Source organism: Oncorhynchus mykiss, chromosome 5 (genome assembly GCF_057628025.1).
Source record: "Oncorhynchus mykiss isolate SJ-2025 chromosome 5, ASM5762802v1, whole genome shotgun sequence".
NCBI classification, from domain to species: domain Eukaryota; kingdom Metazoa; phylum Chordata; class Actinopteri; order Salmoniformes; family Salmonidae; genus Oncorhynchus; species Oncorhynchus mykiss.
In genome coordinates, this window is record NC_143026.1 from 37,093,476 (window position 1) to 37,110,660 (window position 17,185).

Consider the following 17,185-nt stretch of genomic DNA (forward strand, 5'->3'; position numbering starts at 1 on the left):
CTTCTCCTGTCCTATTCGGTGTCCTGTGTGAATCTAAGTGTGCGTTCTCTAATTCTCTCTTTCTCTCTTTCTCTCTCTCGGAAGACCTGAGCCCTAGGACCATGCCCCAGGACTACCTGACATGATGACTCCTTGCTGTCACCAGTCCACCTGGCCGTGCTGCTGCTCCAGTTTCTTTCAACTGTTCTGCCCTATTATTATTCGACCATGCTGGTCATTTATGAACATTTGAACATCTTGGCCATGTTCTGTTATAATCTCCACCCAGCACAGCCAGAAGAGGACTGGCCATCCCACATATGCTCTCTCTAATTCTCTCTTTCTTTCTCTCTCTCGGAGGACCTGAGCCCTAGGACCATGCCCCAGGAATACCTGACATGATGACTCCTTGCTGTCCCCAGTCCACCTGACTGTGCTGCTGCTCCAGTTTCAACTGTTCTGCCTTATTATTATTCGACCATGCTGGTCATTTATGAACATTTGAACATCTTGACCATGTTCTGTTATAATCTCCACCCGGCACAGCCAGAAGAGGACTGGCCACCCCACATAGCCTGGTTCCTCTCTAGGTTTCTTCCTAGGTTTTGGCCTTTCTAGGGAGTTTTTCCTAGCCACCGTGCTTCTACACCTGCATTGCTTGCTGTTTGGGGTTTTAGGCTGGGTTTCTGTACAGCACTTTGAGATATCAGCTGATGTACGAAGGGCTATATAAATAGATTTGATTTGATTTGACTTTTTGGCCCTGACGGAGACATGGATCACCCCAGATAACACTACTACTCCAGCTGCTCTCTCTTCATCTGAATGTTTTCTCTCATCATCCAAGAGCATCTGGTTGTCACGGTGGTGGCACAGGTCTACTCAGTGGAGCTTCTCTTTTCTCCCTCTCTCACTTGTCCTTTTCCTCATTTGAATTCCATGCAGTCACTGTCACTTGTCCACTCAAGCTTAACATTATTGTCATCTACACCCCCCAGGTGTCCTTAGAGTTCCTCAATGAGCTTGACACTTTGATAAGCTAATTTCCTGACGATCGCTCACCTCTCTTTGTACTTGGCGACTTCAACCTCCTGACATCTGCCTTCGATTCATTTCTTTCCAACTCTCTTTCCTCCTTGCCTCCACTGGCTTCCAGTTGAAGCTCGCATCCACTACAAGACCATGGCACTTGTCTATGGAGCAGCAAGAGGAACTGCCCCTCCATACCTTCAGGCTATGCTCAAACCCTACACCCCAACCCGAGCACTGTGTTTTGCCACCTCTGGTATGTTGGCCGTCCATCCTCTATGGGTCAGCCCCCTCTAAGTCCAGCCCAAGCTGTTCTCTGTCCATACACCACAATGGTGGAACCAACTTTCCCCTGAAGCTAAGACAGCAGAGTCTCTGCCCATCTTCTGAAAACATCTGAAACCCTACCTCTTCAAAGAGTATCTCAAATAATTCCCACATTCCCACAGTACAGGCCGCACCTCCCGAAATCATTCACACTACAATTAACTATCTGTTCTTACAGAACCTCCTTCGCGTGTCAAAAGAAAAAGGAAGCATTCACTTCAGTCCTGTTTCTTCGATGTTTGACCTATAAATTGTCTCACTTCTACAGTCTTTCTCCAGCACCTCCTCTTCTAGGCGGAAGGTGTTACGACTGCTGAGGGGCTGTGGGTGTCTCTCTCTCTCCTGCCCTGGATTGTCTGGTAGACATCAGAATCCACAAGAGGATACCTCTGCCTGGGGACATCACAACTGTGACAAATGGGAGGGAGCGGTGAATAATAATGCAATTATGATACTCGTTATACACTATATACAGAGGAGTTACCTTTAGGTAATGAAAATGCATACAGTAATTGGAAGCGTCACCTCTCCCTGCGTGGGACACTTTAAAGAGTATCCACATGGGGGCAGCAAATGACTTTAATCACAATCTGTTGGCTACGATCATCGATTTACTGTCCTGAATCAGTCACCTCATTGTTGTTGGGGATATGATCAGTCTTCCTGTCCACAGGAATCATGGAAAATATGTTAGGCACGGAAATCAAGGTAACTTTCTGTACTGGCGCTGTGATGCAATATTTTAGTTTTCTGTAGTTCTCATTACTCCTTTGACTGGCAGCAATCTAGAGACATTAAATCATTAAAACAATATACTTGAATGCTTTTTAAACTGCCTATAGCTGCTTCAATCTGTATAGAGTATAGTCATACAATTCATATTAGAAATGCAGCACATAACAAAAATCTGTTCAATAAATCTCTTTACAGTAAAAGAACCAACCAGGTTATGACAGACTAACTCCTGAAGAAAAGGCACCCTTCTGGTCAGTCCAAAGACTGTTTCAGGTCTGTCATGAAGGGACCGAGAGAAACAAAGTGAACAGAACCCAGTCATCTGTTTACAATATGCTAATGAAGTGAATATATAACTCTTTCTCAGCATACCTGTCTATGAGGAATGTGAGCTGAGGTCTGGATTTCTGGCTGTTTTTCTGAGCCGGCACATGCAGCATCCCTGCAGGACTCTCCATTTATCTCCACTATGATATCACCCACTCACAAGTTAGCCAGCTCAGCTTCACTTAACCCATTCACCTGTAGATATAGAGACGGTGTGAGAAAATGCACTGACATTTTACTAAATGTAGAATGTTGTATCTGTTCATTTGTGTTGTGTGTGTGTGTGTGTGGCAGGACAGTCTCTGTTTGCAGCTACCTTGGTGAGAGGCGGAGGCACCATGGAGGTCCAGTCAGGGTTACCATCATGTCATCAGGGTAAGAGGTCGAGGAAACAGAGCAAGCTGAGTAAATCTGACAAGTGAGTGTAATATAACGCACATATAGCAAAGAGCGTGGTTAAGGCAGTTGAGCGTCTATGCACTTGTGAGATATGGAGCCTCCACCCAAGAACAGCCTCCACCCAAAAGATTGTATCTCTGTCAGTAAGTCGACTTACTGGTATACACTTAAGCAATAAGGCACGAGGAGGTGTGGTTAATTAATGGCCAATATACCATGGCGGTGGGCTTTTCTTATACACAATGCAATGCAGAGTGCCTGGATACAGCCCTTAGCCGTGGTATATTGGCCATATACCACAACCCCCAGAGGTTGCTATTATAAACTGGTTCAACGTAATTAGAGCAGTAAAAAAATGTTTGACATACCCATGGTATATGGTCTGATATACCACGGCTGTCAGCCAACCAGGACTCAGAGCTTGAACCATCCAGTTTATAATAGAGTAACATATAACAGAGTTAAAGCCTAATGTCTGTGGAATTGAACCCACCGATGACATTACTTTTACAATGTCTGCCTAATAAACTATTGTTAATATTGAACTGCCTCCCTCCCCTTCCACATGAATTACAAATGCTTATGCTTCTTGTTTATAGCCAAATACTCAAAGACAAAACTCATGTAGCCTAAACAACATTAGATATGTCATAGCCTGGAATAGCCCATCATTATTTATTTGATAAATATGAATAGATGGTGCATTAAATCCAACAAAATATTAATCTTACCTGCCTTGTCATTTAGTGCCCAGACAGTAAAGCTTGGAGACAGCGAAAGACGATTAGAGAACCACGACCTGTATCCAGATCCAAGCCCTGAGACTGCCCACAAGGGCTGCTTCACCCGGCCCTTGTGAGTCTCGAACAAACCTTCTGTCGGCCAAAGTATTGTAAGTGGATAAAATGAATAAACCCAGCAAAAATGGAAAAGTCCACTCACTGTCAACTGCGTTTATTTTCAGCAAACTTAACGTGTAAATATTTGTATGAACATAACAAGATTCAACAACTGAGACAAACTGAACAAGTTCCACAGACATGTGACTAACAGAAATGGAATAATGTGTCACTGAACAAAGGGGGGGTCAAAATAAAAAGTAACAGTCAGTATCTGGTGTGACCACCAGCTGCATTAAGTACTGCAGTGCATCTCCTCCTCATGGACTGCACCAGATGTGCCAGTTCTTGCTGTGAGATGTTACCCCACTTTTCCACCAAAGCACCTACAAGTTCCTGGACACTTCTGGGTGGAATGGCCCTAGCCCTCCATCCAACAGGTCCCAGGCGTACTCAATGCGATTGAGATCCAGGTTCTTCACTGGCCATGGCAGAACACTGGCAATCTCAACGCTCCCTCATGTGGTACCCTTCCTGCAGGCTCATCCTGACATGACCTACTGCATATTGCACACCGAAGTTGCACAAGATCTCTGCTGTAGCCTGGTATAGAAACTGTGTTTGTAGTACCAGAAATATTGATATGCTTTCATTTTGAGAATAAACTATTTTTTTCTTCAGTTGGCTACATAGTTGTCTGACTGTAATTTCCCTAGGCCTATTTATTTAAAGTTATCAAATAAAAGAGAAACGGTCTTCATTTTGGGTGCATTTATTTACATTTGGATTCATTGACAAATAAAACATCTACAGTGAGACGTTCTTCATCAAGTATTCATGCCTACATGTAGTATACATGCCTACATTATAACATAAGTCACAGTGAAAAATAGACAGTTGATATAAAAAAGAACATAAGGGAAATGTTTGCAATATTATGAACTAATATAATGCTGATTAGATTATCTTTGCTTTTCTCCCTCCTTTCCCCATCGGTTGGTCAACTTTTTATCCCCCTGTCCTCGTCGCTGTATCTGATTGACTGGCGACACAGCGGGCAGTTTCCAAACTCGGCCGTGACCCGCAGGGCGCAGCGAAGGCACAGGCAGCGGTGGGCGCAGGGAAGGACCACAGAAGCTCTAGCAGATAGACAGACCACGCAATCGCCAGCGATGTCCCGATCTACAGTGCAGAATAAATAGAAAGCAAGTAACTTTACGGTCACCAACAAAAGAGGCTGCCAAGAAAACTATATTGTAAATAGACCACAGTTCCTTTAGGTCAACAGAAATCCATATCCAAACATTGAAATAAAACTGTACAACTGCACAAGTGGCGACCCATCATTCAGGGTAGGTGGGGCACCTATTTAGCTAAAACAATGTTTTTTTGTTTTTGCATGTTATTTTGACGTTAATACCTGACACATCCGTTTGCAAACAATAAAAATAAAGATTATTAAGTTAATGAAGCGGCACACAAACATGGTCTATTTTTTGCTTTCTTAAGGCAGCTCCAATTTGCAGGTGTTTCAGCCTAGCTCAGTGCTTTATATGTTGGTGAGGCAGCCAGCGGAAAATATGTAATGGTAATGTTCTCTTGTTGCGCCGTGATTGGTTCAGTGTTCTGTCACTCATGGTGACACTACATCACCTCCAAATCTATGGGGAGAGCTCGAAAATTCAAGCCTCTTAGGTGCTGCAATAGGCTGCATTCAAACACTTAAAAGACACACCCTATCCCCTCAGCCCTCAAATTAAGTGGACTCTTCTGATGACGTATCATGATGTCTGATGAGTATACACTTGCAGGGCAAGGGGCGAGGGAGGAAGGAATGATTTTTAAAATGGACCACCTTGCATGGAAATTCGTCACTCGTTCATCGTGCGATGATTGTGCTTTCAGCCACTGTAGCCTGTGGGTGCTTAATATGCGCTACAGTCAATTATGATTGCATGTTTACTTATATTAACTATATCATTATTAATATACGCCTACTGTATGATAGCATTAATTAGCTAACTAACGTTAGCCTGCCTAGCTGGAACTTCTGAAGGAAAATGTTTTATTTCTACAATTTCCAAAAGCTAACCAAACAAAAACATCATTACTTTTACGAGATGTGTTTGTGCCGTCATGTGCGTTAGTAGCACAATTTCTAACCTTTTTACATTTGTTTTTATTACACTTGTATGTTGACTTATCCATATTAACGTTGAGGTTTTAAGTTTTGGCTGACTTTTCATAGCGGATGTACAATCATTGCGAATTGAATTATGGGACATTTCAGGCCCCAACGTGAACATAATTGTACAGTCGCAAACTCGATCAATAATGAGGGCTGAGGGGCTTACTTTGCGAACTTCCCTTGTTTGGCTAATAGTTTGGACCGACGTCCAAGATGGTGACGGGGATTCCCCCAAGGGCAAAAGGTGAGGGTAAGTGGACAAGGGCGTGTCTTTTATGAGTTTGAAATGCAGCCATAGAGTTACATTAGAAGTGCCCATCCAAGAAGGATCAAGGTCATTGGCCAAGGTAAAATTACGTCAAATCCCGTTATATCTACCGTAGCTTTGATTGGACTGATCATGCCAACATCATATTTTCAAAATCTTAGCTAGCAGTCATCCTCATGAATCAAGTTGATAATCTACTGGAAAATCCTTTTCAATCTTTGATTGAAGAAAAATTCTGAAGAAAAATCAGATAAAAACATATCGGTGCTCATCGGCCATTCGACATAAACATTACACAACAAGTTGGAAATTCAACAATGAGTGGTTTGGGAGGAATCTGTGGCTAACGGCAAGAATTGCAAAGCAATCACTAGCCTGCTGTTCAGTGGAGTGGATATGTGGTCCAAGTCTGGGTTTAAGGGTCTCTTTTCCAATTTTAAAATGATAAACATTCAACATTGGCCATGCTGTCAATCCATTATGACTTCTGCTGCATTCAAAACAACTGGAAACTCGGAAATCTCAGACTTTAGTGAGTTCAAGACAACTGGGAACTCTGGAAAAAAATTAGCTCAGACCGGGAAAATAACGGTCATTCAACTCGGAATTTTATATTGAGAACTCTGACCTCTTTCTAGAGCTCCAACCTGAAGATCACACGTCATGACCTTGATTTTTAACCCCAGAGTTCCCAGTTGTCTTGAAAGCACCATAAATCCAGAGAATGCTAGACTTTGATGACAAAATCTGCCCACAAAGGATTGTTGCGCCACCTTCCTGTTCAAGTGAGCACAGCACAACAACGTGAGTTCAACAATGGCTTGTATGCTGCTGCTTAAATTATGTAATATGCCAGTCAGATGTGTATACTGTAGCTAAGAAAGTAATACTAAGTGTATGGTGTGTAGTAAGCTGTTGGTAGCCCATGTGCCTCACCCTAATAATTTGGTCCCTTTTCCCCTCATAACTTAGCCTACTGTTCTGACTTGGTGGTGCACATGTAGCCTATAGCCTGTTTTAGAGAAATGTAATCATTGATATTGTAAGAGCTTTCATTGTCTGCTTATATGCACCCTTTATTTATCCTACAGTTCTGACTTGGTGTACAGGGAGAACACTGTAAGAACGACCCATGTTCTAAATTTTGTCACTGTACATTACAAAAGTGCTGAACAAAATAGTTATATTAAATCCATCCTAGCTCAATCATTAATATCTTAATCAAAATTACGGATTGCCTCTTATCTGCTCATCGTCCCCTTATGCCAAAGTTTGTACATCTCAATTGTCAGTAGAAACCACATTTGTTTTAGCAAGTCAGCCATATCAGCTATGTTTTTTTTTAAAGGCTGTAAATGACGCCGAATGAACTGTTTCGCTGCCAGACAAGGCTCCACTGATAGGCAGCTGTAGCAGTGGAAAGGAGTTGGGACAGCTTTATGTAGACCCTAACAGTGTGTGGGCACCATTTGTCACCGTTATAGTGCAATGAATCTATTGTTTAGGCTTGTATAGTGGCTTTGCCGGCAGGCATCTACATATTTTATTTTTTATTTTGAGTTTGCCCCACCAAGATATAAATTGCATTCGGTATTGAGACCCCTTGACATTTCCCACATTTTGTTACGTTACAACCTTATTCTAAAATTGATTAATGTGTTTCCTCATCAATCTACACTCCATAATGACAAATCGAAAAAACTGGTCTTAATTTTTTAAATAATTTATACAAAATAAAAAACGTACCTTATTTTCTTAAATATTCAGACCCTTTTCTATGAGACTTGAAATTGAGCTTAGGTGCATCCTGTTTTCATTGATAATCCTTTTTTTCTACAATTTGACTGGAGTCCACCTTTGGTAAATTCAATTGATTGGACATGATTTGGAAAGGCACACACCTGTCTATATATGGTCCCACAGTTGAAATTGCATGTAAGAGCAAAAACCAAGCCATGACGTCGAAGAAATTGTCCCTAGAACTTTGAAACAGGATTGTGTCGAGGCACAGGTCTGGGGAAGGGTAACAAAAACTGTCTGCAGCATTTAAGTCCTCAAGAACACAGTGGCCTCTATCATTCTTAAATGGAAGAAGTTTGGAACCACCAAGACTCTTCCTAGAGCTGACTCCACCAAGACTCTTCCTAAGAGCTGGCACGCCGGCCAAACTGAGCAATCGGGAGTGAAGGGCCTTGGTCAGGCAGGTGACCAAGAACCCGATGGTTACTCTGACAGAGCTCCAGATGGAAGCCACTCCTAAAAGGCACATGACAGCCCGCTTGGAGTTGGCCAAAAGACACCTAAAAAGTGTCAAGGAAACAAGATCCCCTGGTCTGATGAAACCAAGATTGAACTCTTTGGCCTGAATGCCAAGTGTCACATCTTGAGGAAACCTGGCTCCATCCTTACGGTGAAGCATGGTGGTGGCAGCATCATGCTGTGGGGATGTTTTTAAGCGGCAGGGACGAGGAGACTATTCAGGATCAAGGGAAAGATGAACGGAGCAAGGTACAGAGAGATCCTTGACGAAAACCTTTTCCGGAGGGCTCAGGACCTCAGACTTGGGCGAAGGTTCACCTTCCAACAGAACAACGACCTTAAGCACACAGCCAAGACAATGCAAGAGTGGCTTCCGGACAAGTCTCTGAATGTCCTAGAGTGGTCCAGGCAGAGCCTTGAACCCAATAAAACATCTCTAGAGAGACCTGAATATAGCTGTGCAGTGACACTCCCCATCGAACCTGACAGAGCATGAGAGGATCTGCAGAGAAGAATGGGAGAAATTCCCCAAATACAGGTGTGCCAAGCTTGTAGCGTCATACCCAAGAAGACTCTAGGCTGTAATTCACTGCCAAAGGTGCTTCAACAAAGTACTGAGTAAAGGGTCTGAATACTTATGTAAAATGTGATTTCAGTTATGATTTTTAATACATTTGCAAAAAAATCAAAAAATCTGTTTTTGCTTTGTCATTACGGGGTATTGTGTGTAAATAGATGAGGGAAAAACTATTTAATACATTTTAGAATAAGGCTGTCACATAACAAAATGTGTAAAAACTCAAGGGGTCTGAATACTTTTCGAATGCACTGTATATGCTAAAATCGTCACTGCAACTGTATCAACTTTGTAAATATCTACACTCGCCAACCTGAATGCCCTAGCCTTTGGGGGGCCCTAAGTGAGATTTGTTTGGGAAGCCCCCTCTTGGAGGTGGATAGAAAAATGTACATTTTAAAATGAATTTCCTGCAATTCTACACATTTTTCAATGGGGAGAAGAGAAAATGTTGCAGTTTTAAAGCAAGCTTTCTACAATTCTACACATGTTGCCATTGGGTGGAGAAAAGCTTAGCAATTTGATAACAAATATAATTTTGCCATGGGGCAGAGAGAACAAGTATGCAGTTTTATAGCTAATTTCCTGCAATTCTAGACATTTTGTCAAGACTTAGGCCATATTAATGATATCTGAGTGCGAGTGACTAACAAAATCAATGGGGGAGTTCAGGGCCATTGGGCACATGGTACTCGGCCATGGTTACTACAAACTTAGATAGCTGGCTAGACTAACTTACCAATCTAAAAACTGTTAGCTGACATGGCTAATTGAGTGACTGTCAATGACTGACATAAGAAAAAGACTACTGATGCACAACCAAATTTCGAAATTGCACCTTGTGTATTCTGCTATTCTAATTCTCAACAATAAGTTGAGTCACCAACTGAGTTCCTAAATATATATATATATTTATATATATTTATTTATTAATTAATTAATGTATTTATTTTGGTCACCCCCTACTGGCTAAGACAGTTTATGTCGCTTATGCCTGGAGCTGGCACTGTCTGGCTTTAATAATGCAGTTAGTTACACACCTATAGAGTGGTCTATCTGTGTGGTAGGGATAGGGTCAGCAGAGAGCCTGTAGTCCTGAGGGGTGCGACAGGGATGATCCTCGTTCACACACATGCAGCTGTCCCTATGAGACACAGAGGGAGGAGGAGGGACAGGACAGGACCTCCGGATCCGCAACTTCAATAAGTCTTTCTTTTCTGATCCTGAAAAAGGAAGGAAGAACATAAAGCACTGATCAGTCGGAGTTAATGTGATACTATCTATAAAATAAAAGATTGTACAAGCTACTTTATCAACCAAGAAATTCACCATGTGCCTCACCCAATAGGAGCACAGCTCTGGTCTGTCCGTAGACATCTATCATGGCCCACAGGGGGCGTGTCACATCCACCCCCTTCAGTAGCTTGTACCTCAAACCATTTGGCCCCTCGTAAACCAGCATTCCTCGAGGGGTCACCCAGAAGCGGAGCTCTGCCCCTGGCATGATGAGACTGGAGGGCACGATGGATGCCCAGTACCCGTAGGTGGTGGTGAGGTCAGGGATAGCCATAGCAGGAGGGAAGAGGGGCCCAGAGGAGGAGGGGGGTATGATGGTGAAGCCCAGCCGCAGAGCTCCATGCCAGTGTTGGTCACAACATTCCACCCGCAGATGTATCTTCTCCTGGACCCTGATTGGACGACTGCTGAAAGTCAGACCATTCTGGAAGGTCTCTCTGTCCCTCTCCACACGTCTACCTCCCAGACTCAGACACACATCGGTTCCCAAGGCCCCTTTGTGGAAGGACAGGGGCCCCAGACAGTGACGCCCACATATATTGGGTGGATACATCTCTAAAGGGGAGGGAGGAAAATTGTTAGCAAAACATTATGAAACACAATTAAACAATCAGCTGAAAATATTTACCAGGCAAGTCTACCTTCCTTTAAAACCTAAAGCTAACACACATTTGAAACTTTCTCGCAGATGGCTGACAAGTCAAAACATGTGGGAAGATGAAGTTTATGGATTTAATCTGCTTAGTACCTTAAAAATGTTTCATGTGTTGTACAGAATATTCATGAACTTTATTATTATATCATGGTGTTGACTACACTTAAGCAGAAATGTCCGTTCGTTTATGGTTTCATTATTTGCTAAATATGGGGAAATCTTTCAATATGAACATCAAATCAAAGTTATTTGTCACGTGCGCCGAATACATACTTACAGTGAAAGGCTTACTTACAGCCTCCAACCAACAGTGCAATTTTTAAGTAAAAAAAAAACGATATTACAGTTGAAGTCAGAAGTTTACATACACTTAGGTTTGAGTCAATAAAACGCATTTTTCAACCACTCCACAAATTTCTTGTTAACAAACTATAGTTTTGGCAAGTCGGTTATGACTTCTGCTTTGTGCATGACACAAGTCAATTTTTCCACTAATTGTTTACAGACAGATTATTTCACTTCAAACTCACTGTATCACAATTCCAGTGGGTCAGAAATTTACCTACACTAAGTTGACTGTGCCTTTAAACAGCTTGGAAAATTCCAGAAAATGATGTCATGGCGTTAGAAGGTTCTGATAGGCTAATTGGCATAATTTGAGTCAATTGGAGGAGTACCTGTAGAAATATTTCAAGGCCTACCGTCAAACTCAGTGCCTCTGCTTGACATCATGGGAAAATCAAAAGAAATCAGCCAAGACCTCAGAAAAAAAATTGTAGACCTCCACAAGTCTGGTTCATCATTGGGAGCAATTTCCATATGCCTGAAGGTACCATGTTCATCTGTACAAACAATAGTACACAAGTATAAACACCATGGGACCACGCAGCCGTCATACCGCTCAGGAAGGAGACGCGTTCTGTCTCCTAGAGATAAATGTATTTTGGATTGAAAAGTGCAAATCAATCCCAGAATATCATTAAATGACCTTGTGAAGATGCTGGAGGAAACAGGTACAAAAGTATCTATATCCACAGTAAAACGAGTCCTATATCGACATAACCTGAAAGGCCGCTCAGCAAGGAAGAAGCCACTGCTCCAAAACCGCCATGCAATTTCACATGGGGACAAATATCGTACTTTTTGGAGAAATGTCCTCTGGTCTGATGAAACAAAAAAAAACTGTTTGGCCATAATGACCATCGTTATGTTTGGAGGAAAAAGGGGGACGCTTGCAAGCTGAAGAACACCATCCCAACCGTGAAGCACGGGGGTGGTAGCATCATGTTGTGGATGTGCTTTGCTGCAGGAGGGACTGGTGCACTTCACAAAATAGATGGCATCATGAGGTAGGAAAATGATGTGGATATATTGAAGCAACATCTCAAGACATCAGTTAAAGCTTGGTCGCAAATGGGTCTTCCAAATGGACAATGACCCCAAGCATACTTCCAAAGTTGTGGCAAAATGGCTTAAGGACAACAAACTCAAGATATTGGAGTGGCCATCACAAAGTCCTGACCTCAATCCTATAGAAAATGTGTGGGTAGAACTGAAAATGCGTGTGCGAGCAAGGAGGTCTACACACCTGACTCAGTTACACCAGCTCTGTCAGGAGGAATGGGACAAAATTCACCAAACCAAATTTAAAGGCAATGCTACCAAATACTAATTGAGTGTATGTAAACTTCTGACCCACTGGGAATGTGATGAAAGAAATCAAATCTGAAATAAATCATTATCTCTGCTATTTTCTGACATTTCACAATCTACAAATAACGTTGAGATCCTAAATGACCTAAAACAGGGAATTTGTACTATGATTAAATGCCAGGAATCGTGAAAAATTGAGTTTAAATGTATTTGGCTAAGGTGTATGTAAACTTCCGAAATAAAAACTAAAAAACACAGTGAAAAATAACAGTAGAGAGGCTATATACAGTAGCGAGGCTATATACAGTAGCGAGGCTATATACAGTAGCGAGGCTACATACAGACACCGGTTAGTCGAGCTAATTGAGGTAGTATGGACATGTAGGTATAGAGTAGCAGCAGTGTAAAAGAGGGGTTGGGGGGGCACACAATGCAAATAGTCCGGGTAGCCATTTGATTACCTGTTCAGGTGTCTTATGGCTTGCGGGTAAAAAATGTCCTTTTGGTCCTAGACTTGGCACTCCGTACCCCTTGCCATGCGGTAGTAGAGAGAACAGTTTATGACTGCACATTAGCCCCAGTGATGTCCTGGGCCGTACGCACTACCCTCATGTTATGGATCTTTCAGTTTCATTATATGTCAATATGTCTCGTGCTAAACCCTTCTATTTTTTCCATAGTCCAAAAGTCATATGAATGAGTACATTATTAACATTATTATAAGCAAGACATTTCTCTGAAACATCCTCCTTGTACCTAGCTTTACATGATTAACAAGATCACGTGGGAAGCACGTTTTCTATACTGAAACTGATGTTAAACTCTATACATAGCATATTATGACTCCACAAACATTCCACTGTATGTGATTGTATGGTTTCATTTCTCAGCGGCTTTCATTAAATCATTTGTTAGATACTTGCTAATAATTGGTCCCTAATTATTAAATTAGCAAATTTAAAAATAGATGTTCATTTCATTACTTGCACCATCTACACACAAACAACAATGGAAATCTTTCCAGTTATTAACCTAATCTCACAGGTTACCATTTAATATTAAAGTTGCCATTTTTTTGTTAGTTTTTACCTGGTTATTTCAAGACCTTTGAAATAGTTTGAATGATTCACCGCAGTTGTTTTGATGCTTTGTTCACATCCTGGTTGTGAAGTATGCATTTATCAAATCTGTACAATGGATTGTTTTTAATTGTTGTATATATTTATTTAGAAACCCCCAGCTGTTTACTCAATTACGGGAAATAGTCTACATTCTCCTCTCGGTCAAGGTCCCTTTTTATGGGTTAGAATAAATAGACTCGGGTCTCCCGAGTAGAGATTATGGGTTCGAGTCCAAGCTCTGTCGCAGCCGACCGGGAGACCCATGGGGCGGCGCACAATTGGCCCAGCGTCGTCTGGGTTAGGGGAGGGTTGGACCAGCAGGAATGTCCCAACGCGCACTAGTGACTTCTGTAGCGGGCAGGGCGCAGTGTACGCTGACATGGTCGCCAGGTGTACAGTGCCTTGCGAAAGTATTCGGCCCCCTTGAACTTTGAGACCTTTTGCCACATTTCAGGCTTCAAACATAAAGATATAAAACTGTATTTTTTTGTGAAGAATGAAGTGGAACGACATTTATTGGATATTTCAAACTTTTTTAACAAATCAAAAACGGAAAAATTGGGCGTGCAAAATTATTCAGCCCCTTTACTTTCAGTGCAGCAAACTCTCTCCAGAAGTTCAGTGAGGATCTCTGAATGATCCAATGTTGACCTAAATGACTAATGATGATAAATACAATCCACCTGTGTGTAATCAAGTCTCCGTATAAATGCACCTGCACTGTGATAGTCTCAGAGGTCCGTTAAAAGCGCAGAGAGCATCATGAAGAACAAGGAACACACCAGGCAGGTCCGAGATACTGTTGTGAAGAAGTTTAAAACCGGATTTGGATACAAAAAGATTTCCCAAGCTTTAAACATCCCAAGGAGCACTGTGCAAGCGATAATATTGAAATGGAAGGAGTATCAGACCACTGCAAATCTACCAAGACCTGGCCGTCCCTCTAAACTTTCAGCTCATACAAGGAGAAGACTGATCAGAGATGCAGCCAAGAGGCCCATGATCACTCTGGATGAACTGCAGAGATCTACAGCTGAGGTGGGAGACTCTGTCCATAGGACAACAATCAGTCGTATATTGCACAAATCTGGCCTTTATGGAAGAGTGGCAAGAAGAAAGCCATTTCTTAAAGATATCCATAAAAAGTGTAGTTTAAAGTTTGCCACAAGCCACCTGGGAGACACACCAAATATGTGGAAGAAGGTGCTCTGGTCAGATGAAACCAAAATTGAACTTTTTGGCAACAATGCAAAACGTTATGTTTGGCGTAAAAGCAACACAGCTGAACACACCATCCCCAGTGTCAAACATGGTGGTGGCAGCATCATGGTTTGGGCCTGCTTTTCTTCAGCAGGGACAGGGAAGATGGTTAAAATTGATGGGAAGATGGATGGAGCCAAATACAGGACCATTCTGGAAGAAAACCTGATGGAGTCTGGAAAAGACCTGTGACTGGGACGGAGATTTGTCTTCCAACAAGACAATGATCCAAAACATAAAGCAAAATCTACAATGGAATGGTTCAATAATAAACATATCCAGGTGTTAGAATGGCCAAGTCAAAGTCCAGACCTGAATCCAATCGAGAATCTGTGGAAAGAACTGAAAACTGCTGTTCACAAATGCTCTCCATCCAACCTCACTGAGCTCGAGCTGTTTTGCAAGGAGGAATGGGAAAAAATGTCAGTCTCTCAATGTGCAAAACTGATAGAGACATACCCCAAGCGACTTACAGCTGTAATCGCAGCAAAAGGTGGCGCTACAAATTATTAACTTAAGGGGGCTGAATAATTTTGCACGCCCAATTTTTCAGTTTTTGATTTGTTAAAAAAGTTTGAAATATCCAATAAATGTCGTTCCACTTCATGATTGTGTCCCACTTGTTGTTGATTCTTCACAAAAAAATACAGTTTTATATCTTTATGTTTGAAGCCTGAAATGTGGCAAAAGGTCGCAAAGTTCAAGGGGGCCGAATACATTCGCAAGGCACTGCATGGTGTTTCCTCCGACACATTGGTGCGGCTGGTTTCCAGTACGGCTTGATTGGGTTTCGGAGGACGCATGGCTCTCGACCTTCGCCTCTCCCATGTCCATTACAGGAGTTGCAGTGATGAGACAAGACTGTAACTACCAATTGGATACCACGAAATTGGGGAGAAAAAGGGTTAAAAATACAATAATAATAAATAAATAACTAATTCAGAAATTATACTTAACTATACTTAAGTATATTTTTCACTTTTACTTGAGTCATTTTCTATTAAGGTATATTTACTTTTACTCAAGTATGAGATTTGGGTACTTTTTCCAACACTGATAAAAACACAACGCTACAGAGCGCCAGTATCAGATAATCAGTTTAACTCTCTAGAAAGCATGCATATCAATTAACTACATACTTTTTTGTGCAAAATGTTGCCAAATAGTATTTTAAATTTTGAATGTCTAATTATATCTACATTTCTAATTAATTTAATTTATGTACACGTGTTATATCTGTCTAGACAGATATTGATGAATACATCGGAATGTGAATAATATTCATATTGTATTCTTACCAGTGCTCATACCAATCTCCATCCTCTTCAGGTTTGCCAGTCTTGAAGTTGGCTTCTTCCCGTGGAGTCTTCACACTGGACTGATACAGTAGCAAGGCAGCAGTGATGTTGGCTCTTCTTAGCGTGGCGTGTATAGTTTTGTTTTGAGACAGCACAACCTCTTCAGTTAAAGGTTGGGGGAGTGGCATAAAAACACAGCCTCCCCTACCCACTCTTCCACATATCACGTTGTCTTTGCTTAGCAAAATGACTTGGCAATATTTATACTTTAACTGTTTTATTTCATGTCTGCAATAAAGAAGAGGTGATGCCGGATCTGACAATTAATCTTGATGGTTGTACAGTCGTCTCAAATAAAACTGAAAGGACTGTGGCTTTACTCTGGACCCTGATCTCTCTTTTGACAAACACGACAAACATTTCAATTACAGCTTTTTTTCCATCTAAATAACATTGCAAAAATCAGAAACTTTGTCCAAAAATGATGCAGATAAATCCATCCATGCTTTGTCACTTCTAGGTTAGACTACTGCAATGCTCTACTTTCCGTCTACCTGGATAAAGCACTATATAAACTTCAGGTAGTGCTAAACACGGTTACTAGAATCTTGACTAGAACCAAAAAAATTATTCATATTACTCCAGTGTTAGCCTCTCTACACTGGCTTCTTGTTAAGGCTAGGGTTGATTTCAAGGTTTTACTGCTAACCTACAAAGCATTATATGGGCTTGCTCCTACCTCTCTCCCCAGTTTGGTCCTGCCATACATACAGTTGAAGTCAGAAGTTTACATACACCTTAGCCAAATACATTAACACTCAGTTCTTCACAATTCCTGACATTTAATCCTAGTAACAATTCCCTGCCTTAGGTTAGCTAGGATCACCACTTTATTTTAAGAATGTGAAATGTCAGAATAATAGTAGAGAGAACTATTTATTTCAGCTTTTATTTCTTTCATCACATTCCCAGTGG

The 17,185-nt window shown here is 41.6% G+C and overlaps 1 protein-coding gene across 4 annotated transcripts; it reads right to left on the reverse strand.

Moving 5' to 3' along the window:
• Positions 1-3,991: 3,991 nt before the first annotated feature.
• Positions 3,992-16,451, reverse strand: LOC110523717 (E3 ubiquitin-protein ligase NEURL3-like). 4 transcript variants are annotated; one of them, XR_002473482.3, is made up of 5 exons: positions 16,211-16,446; positions 10,269-10,778; positions 9,968-10,150; positions 4,432-4,817; positions 3,992-4,192 (listed from the first exon to the last, which is right to left on the reverse strand). XR_002473482.3 is itself a non-coding variant. In XM_021602656.3 (4 exons), exons 1-4 carry the CDS (start codon positions 16,230-16,232, stop codon positions 4,636-4,638), a joined length of 897 nt encoding a protein of 298 aa, XP_021458331.1. In that variant the 5' UTR covers positions 16,233-16,451; the 3' UTR covers positions 4,392-4,635. The 4 variants fall into 4 exon arrangements, 2 of the variants coding, with proteins under 2 accessions (XP_021458331.1, XP_036833289.1); XR_016496041.1 differs by lacking the exon at positions 16,211-16,446 and adding an exon at positions 12,993-13,148; XM_021602656.3 differs by lacking the exon at positions 3,992-4,192 and having other exon boundaries at positions 4,392-4,817; positions 16,211-16,451.
• Positions 16,452-17,185: the final 734 nt, after the last annotated feature.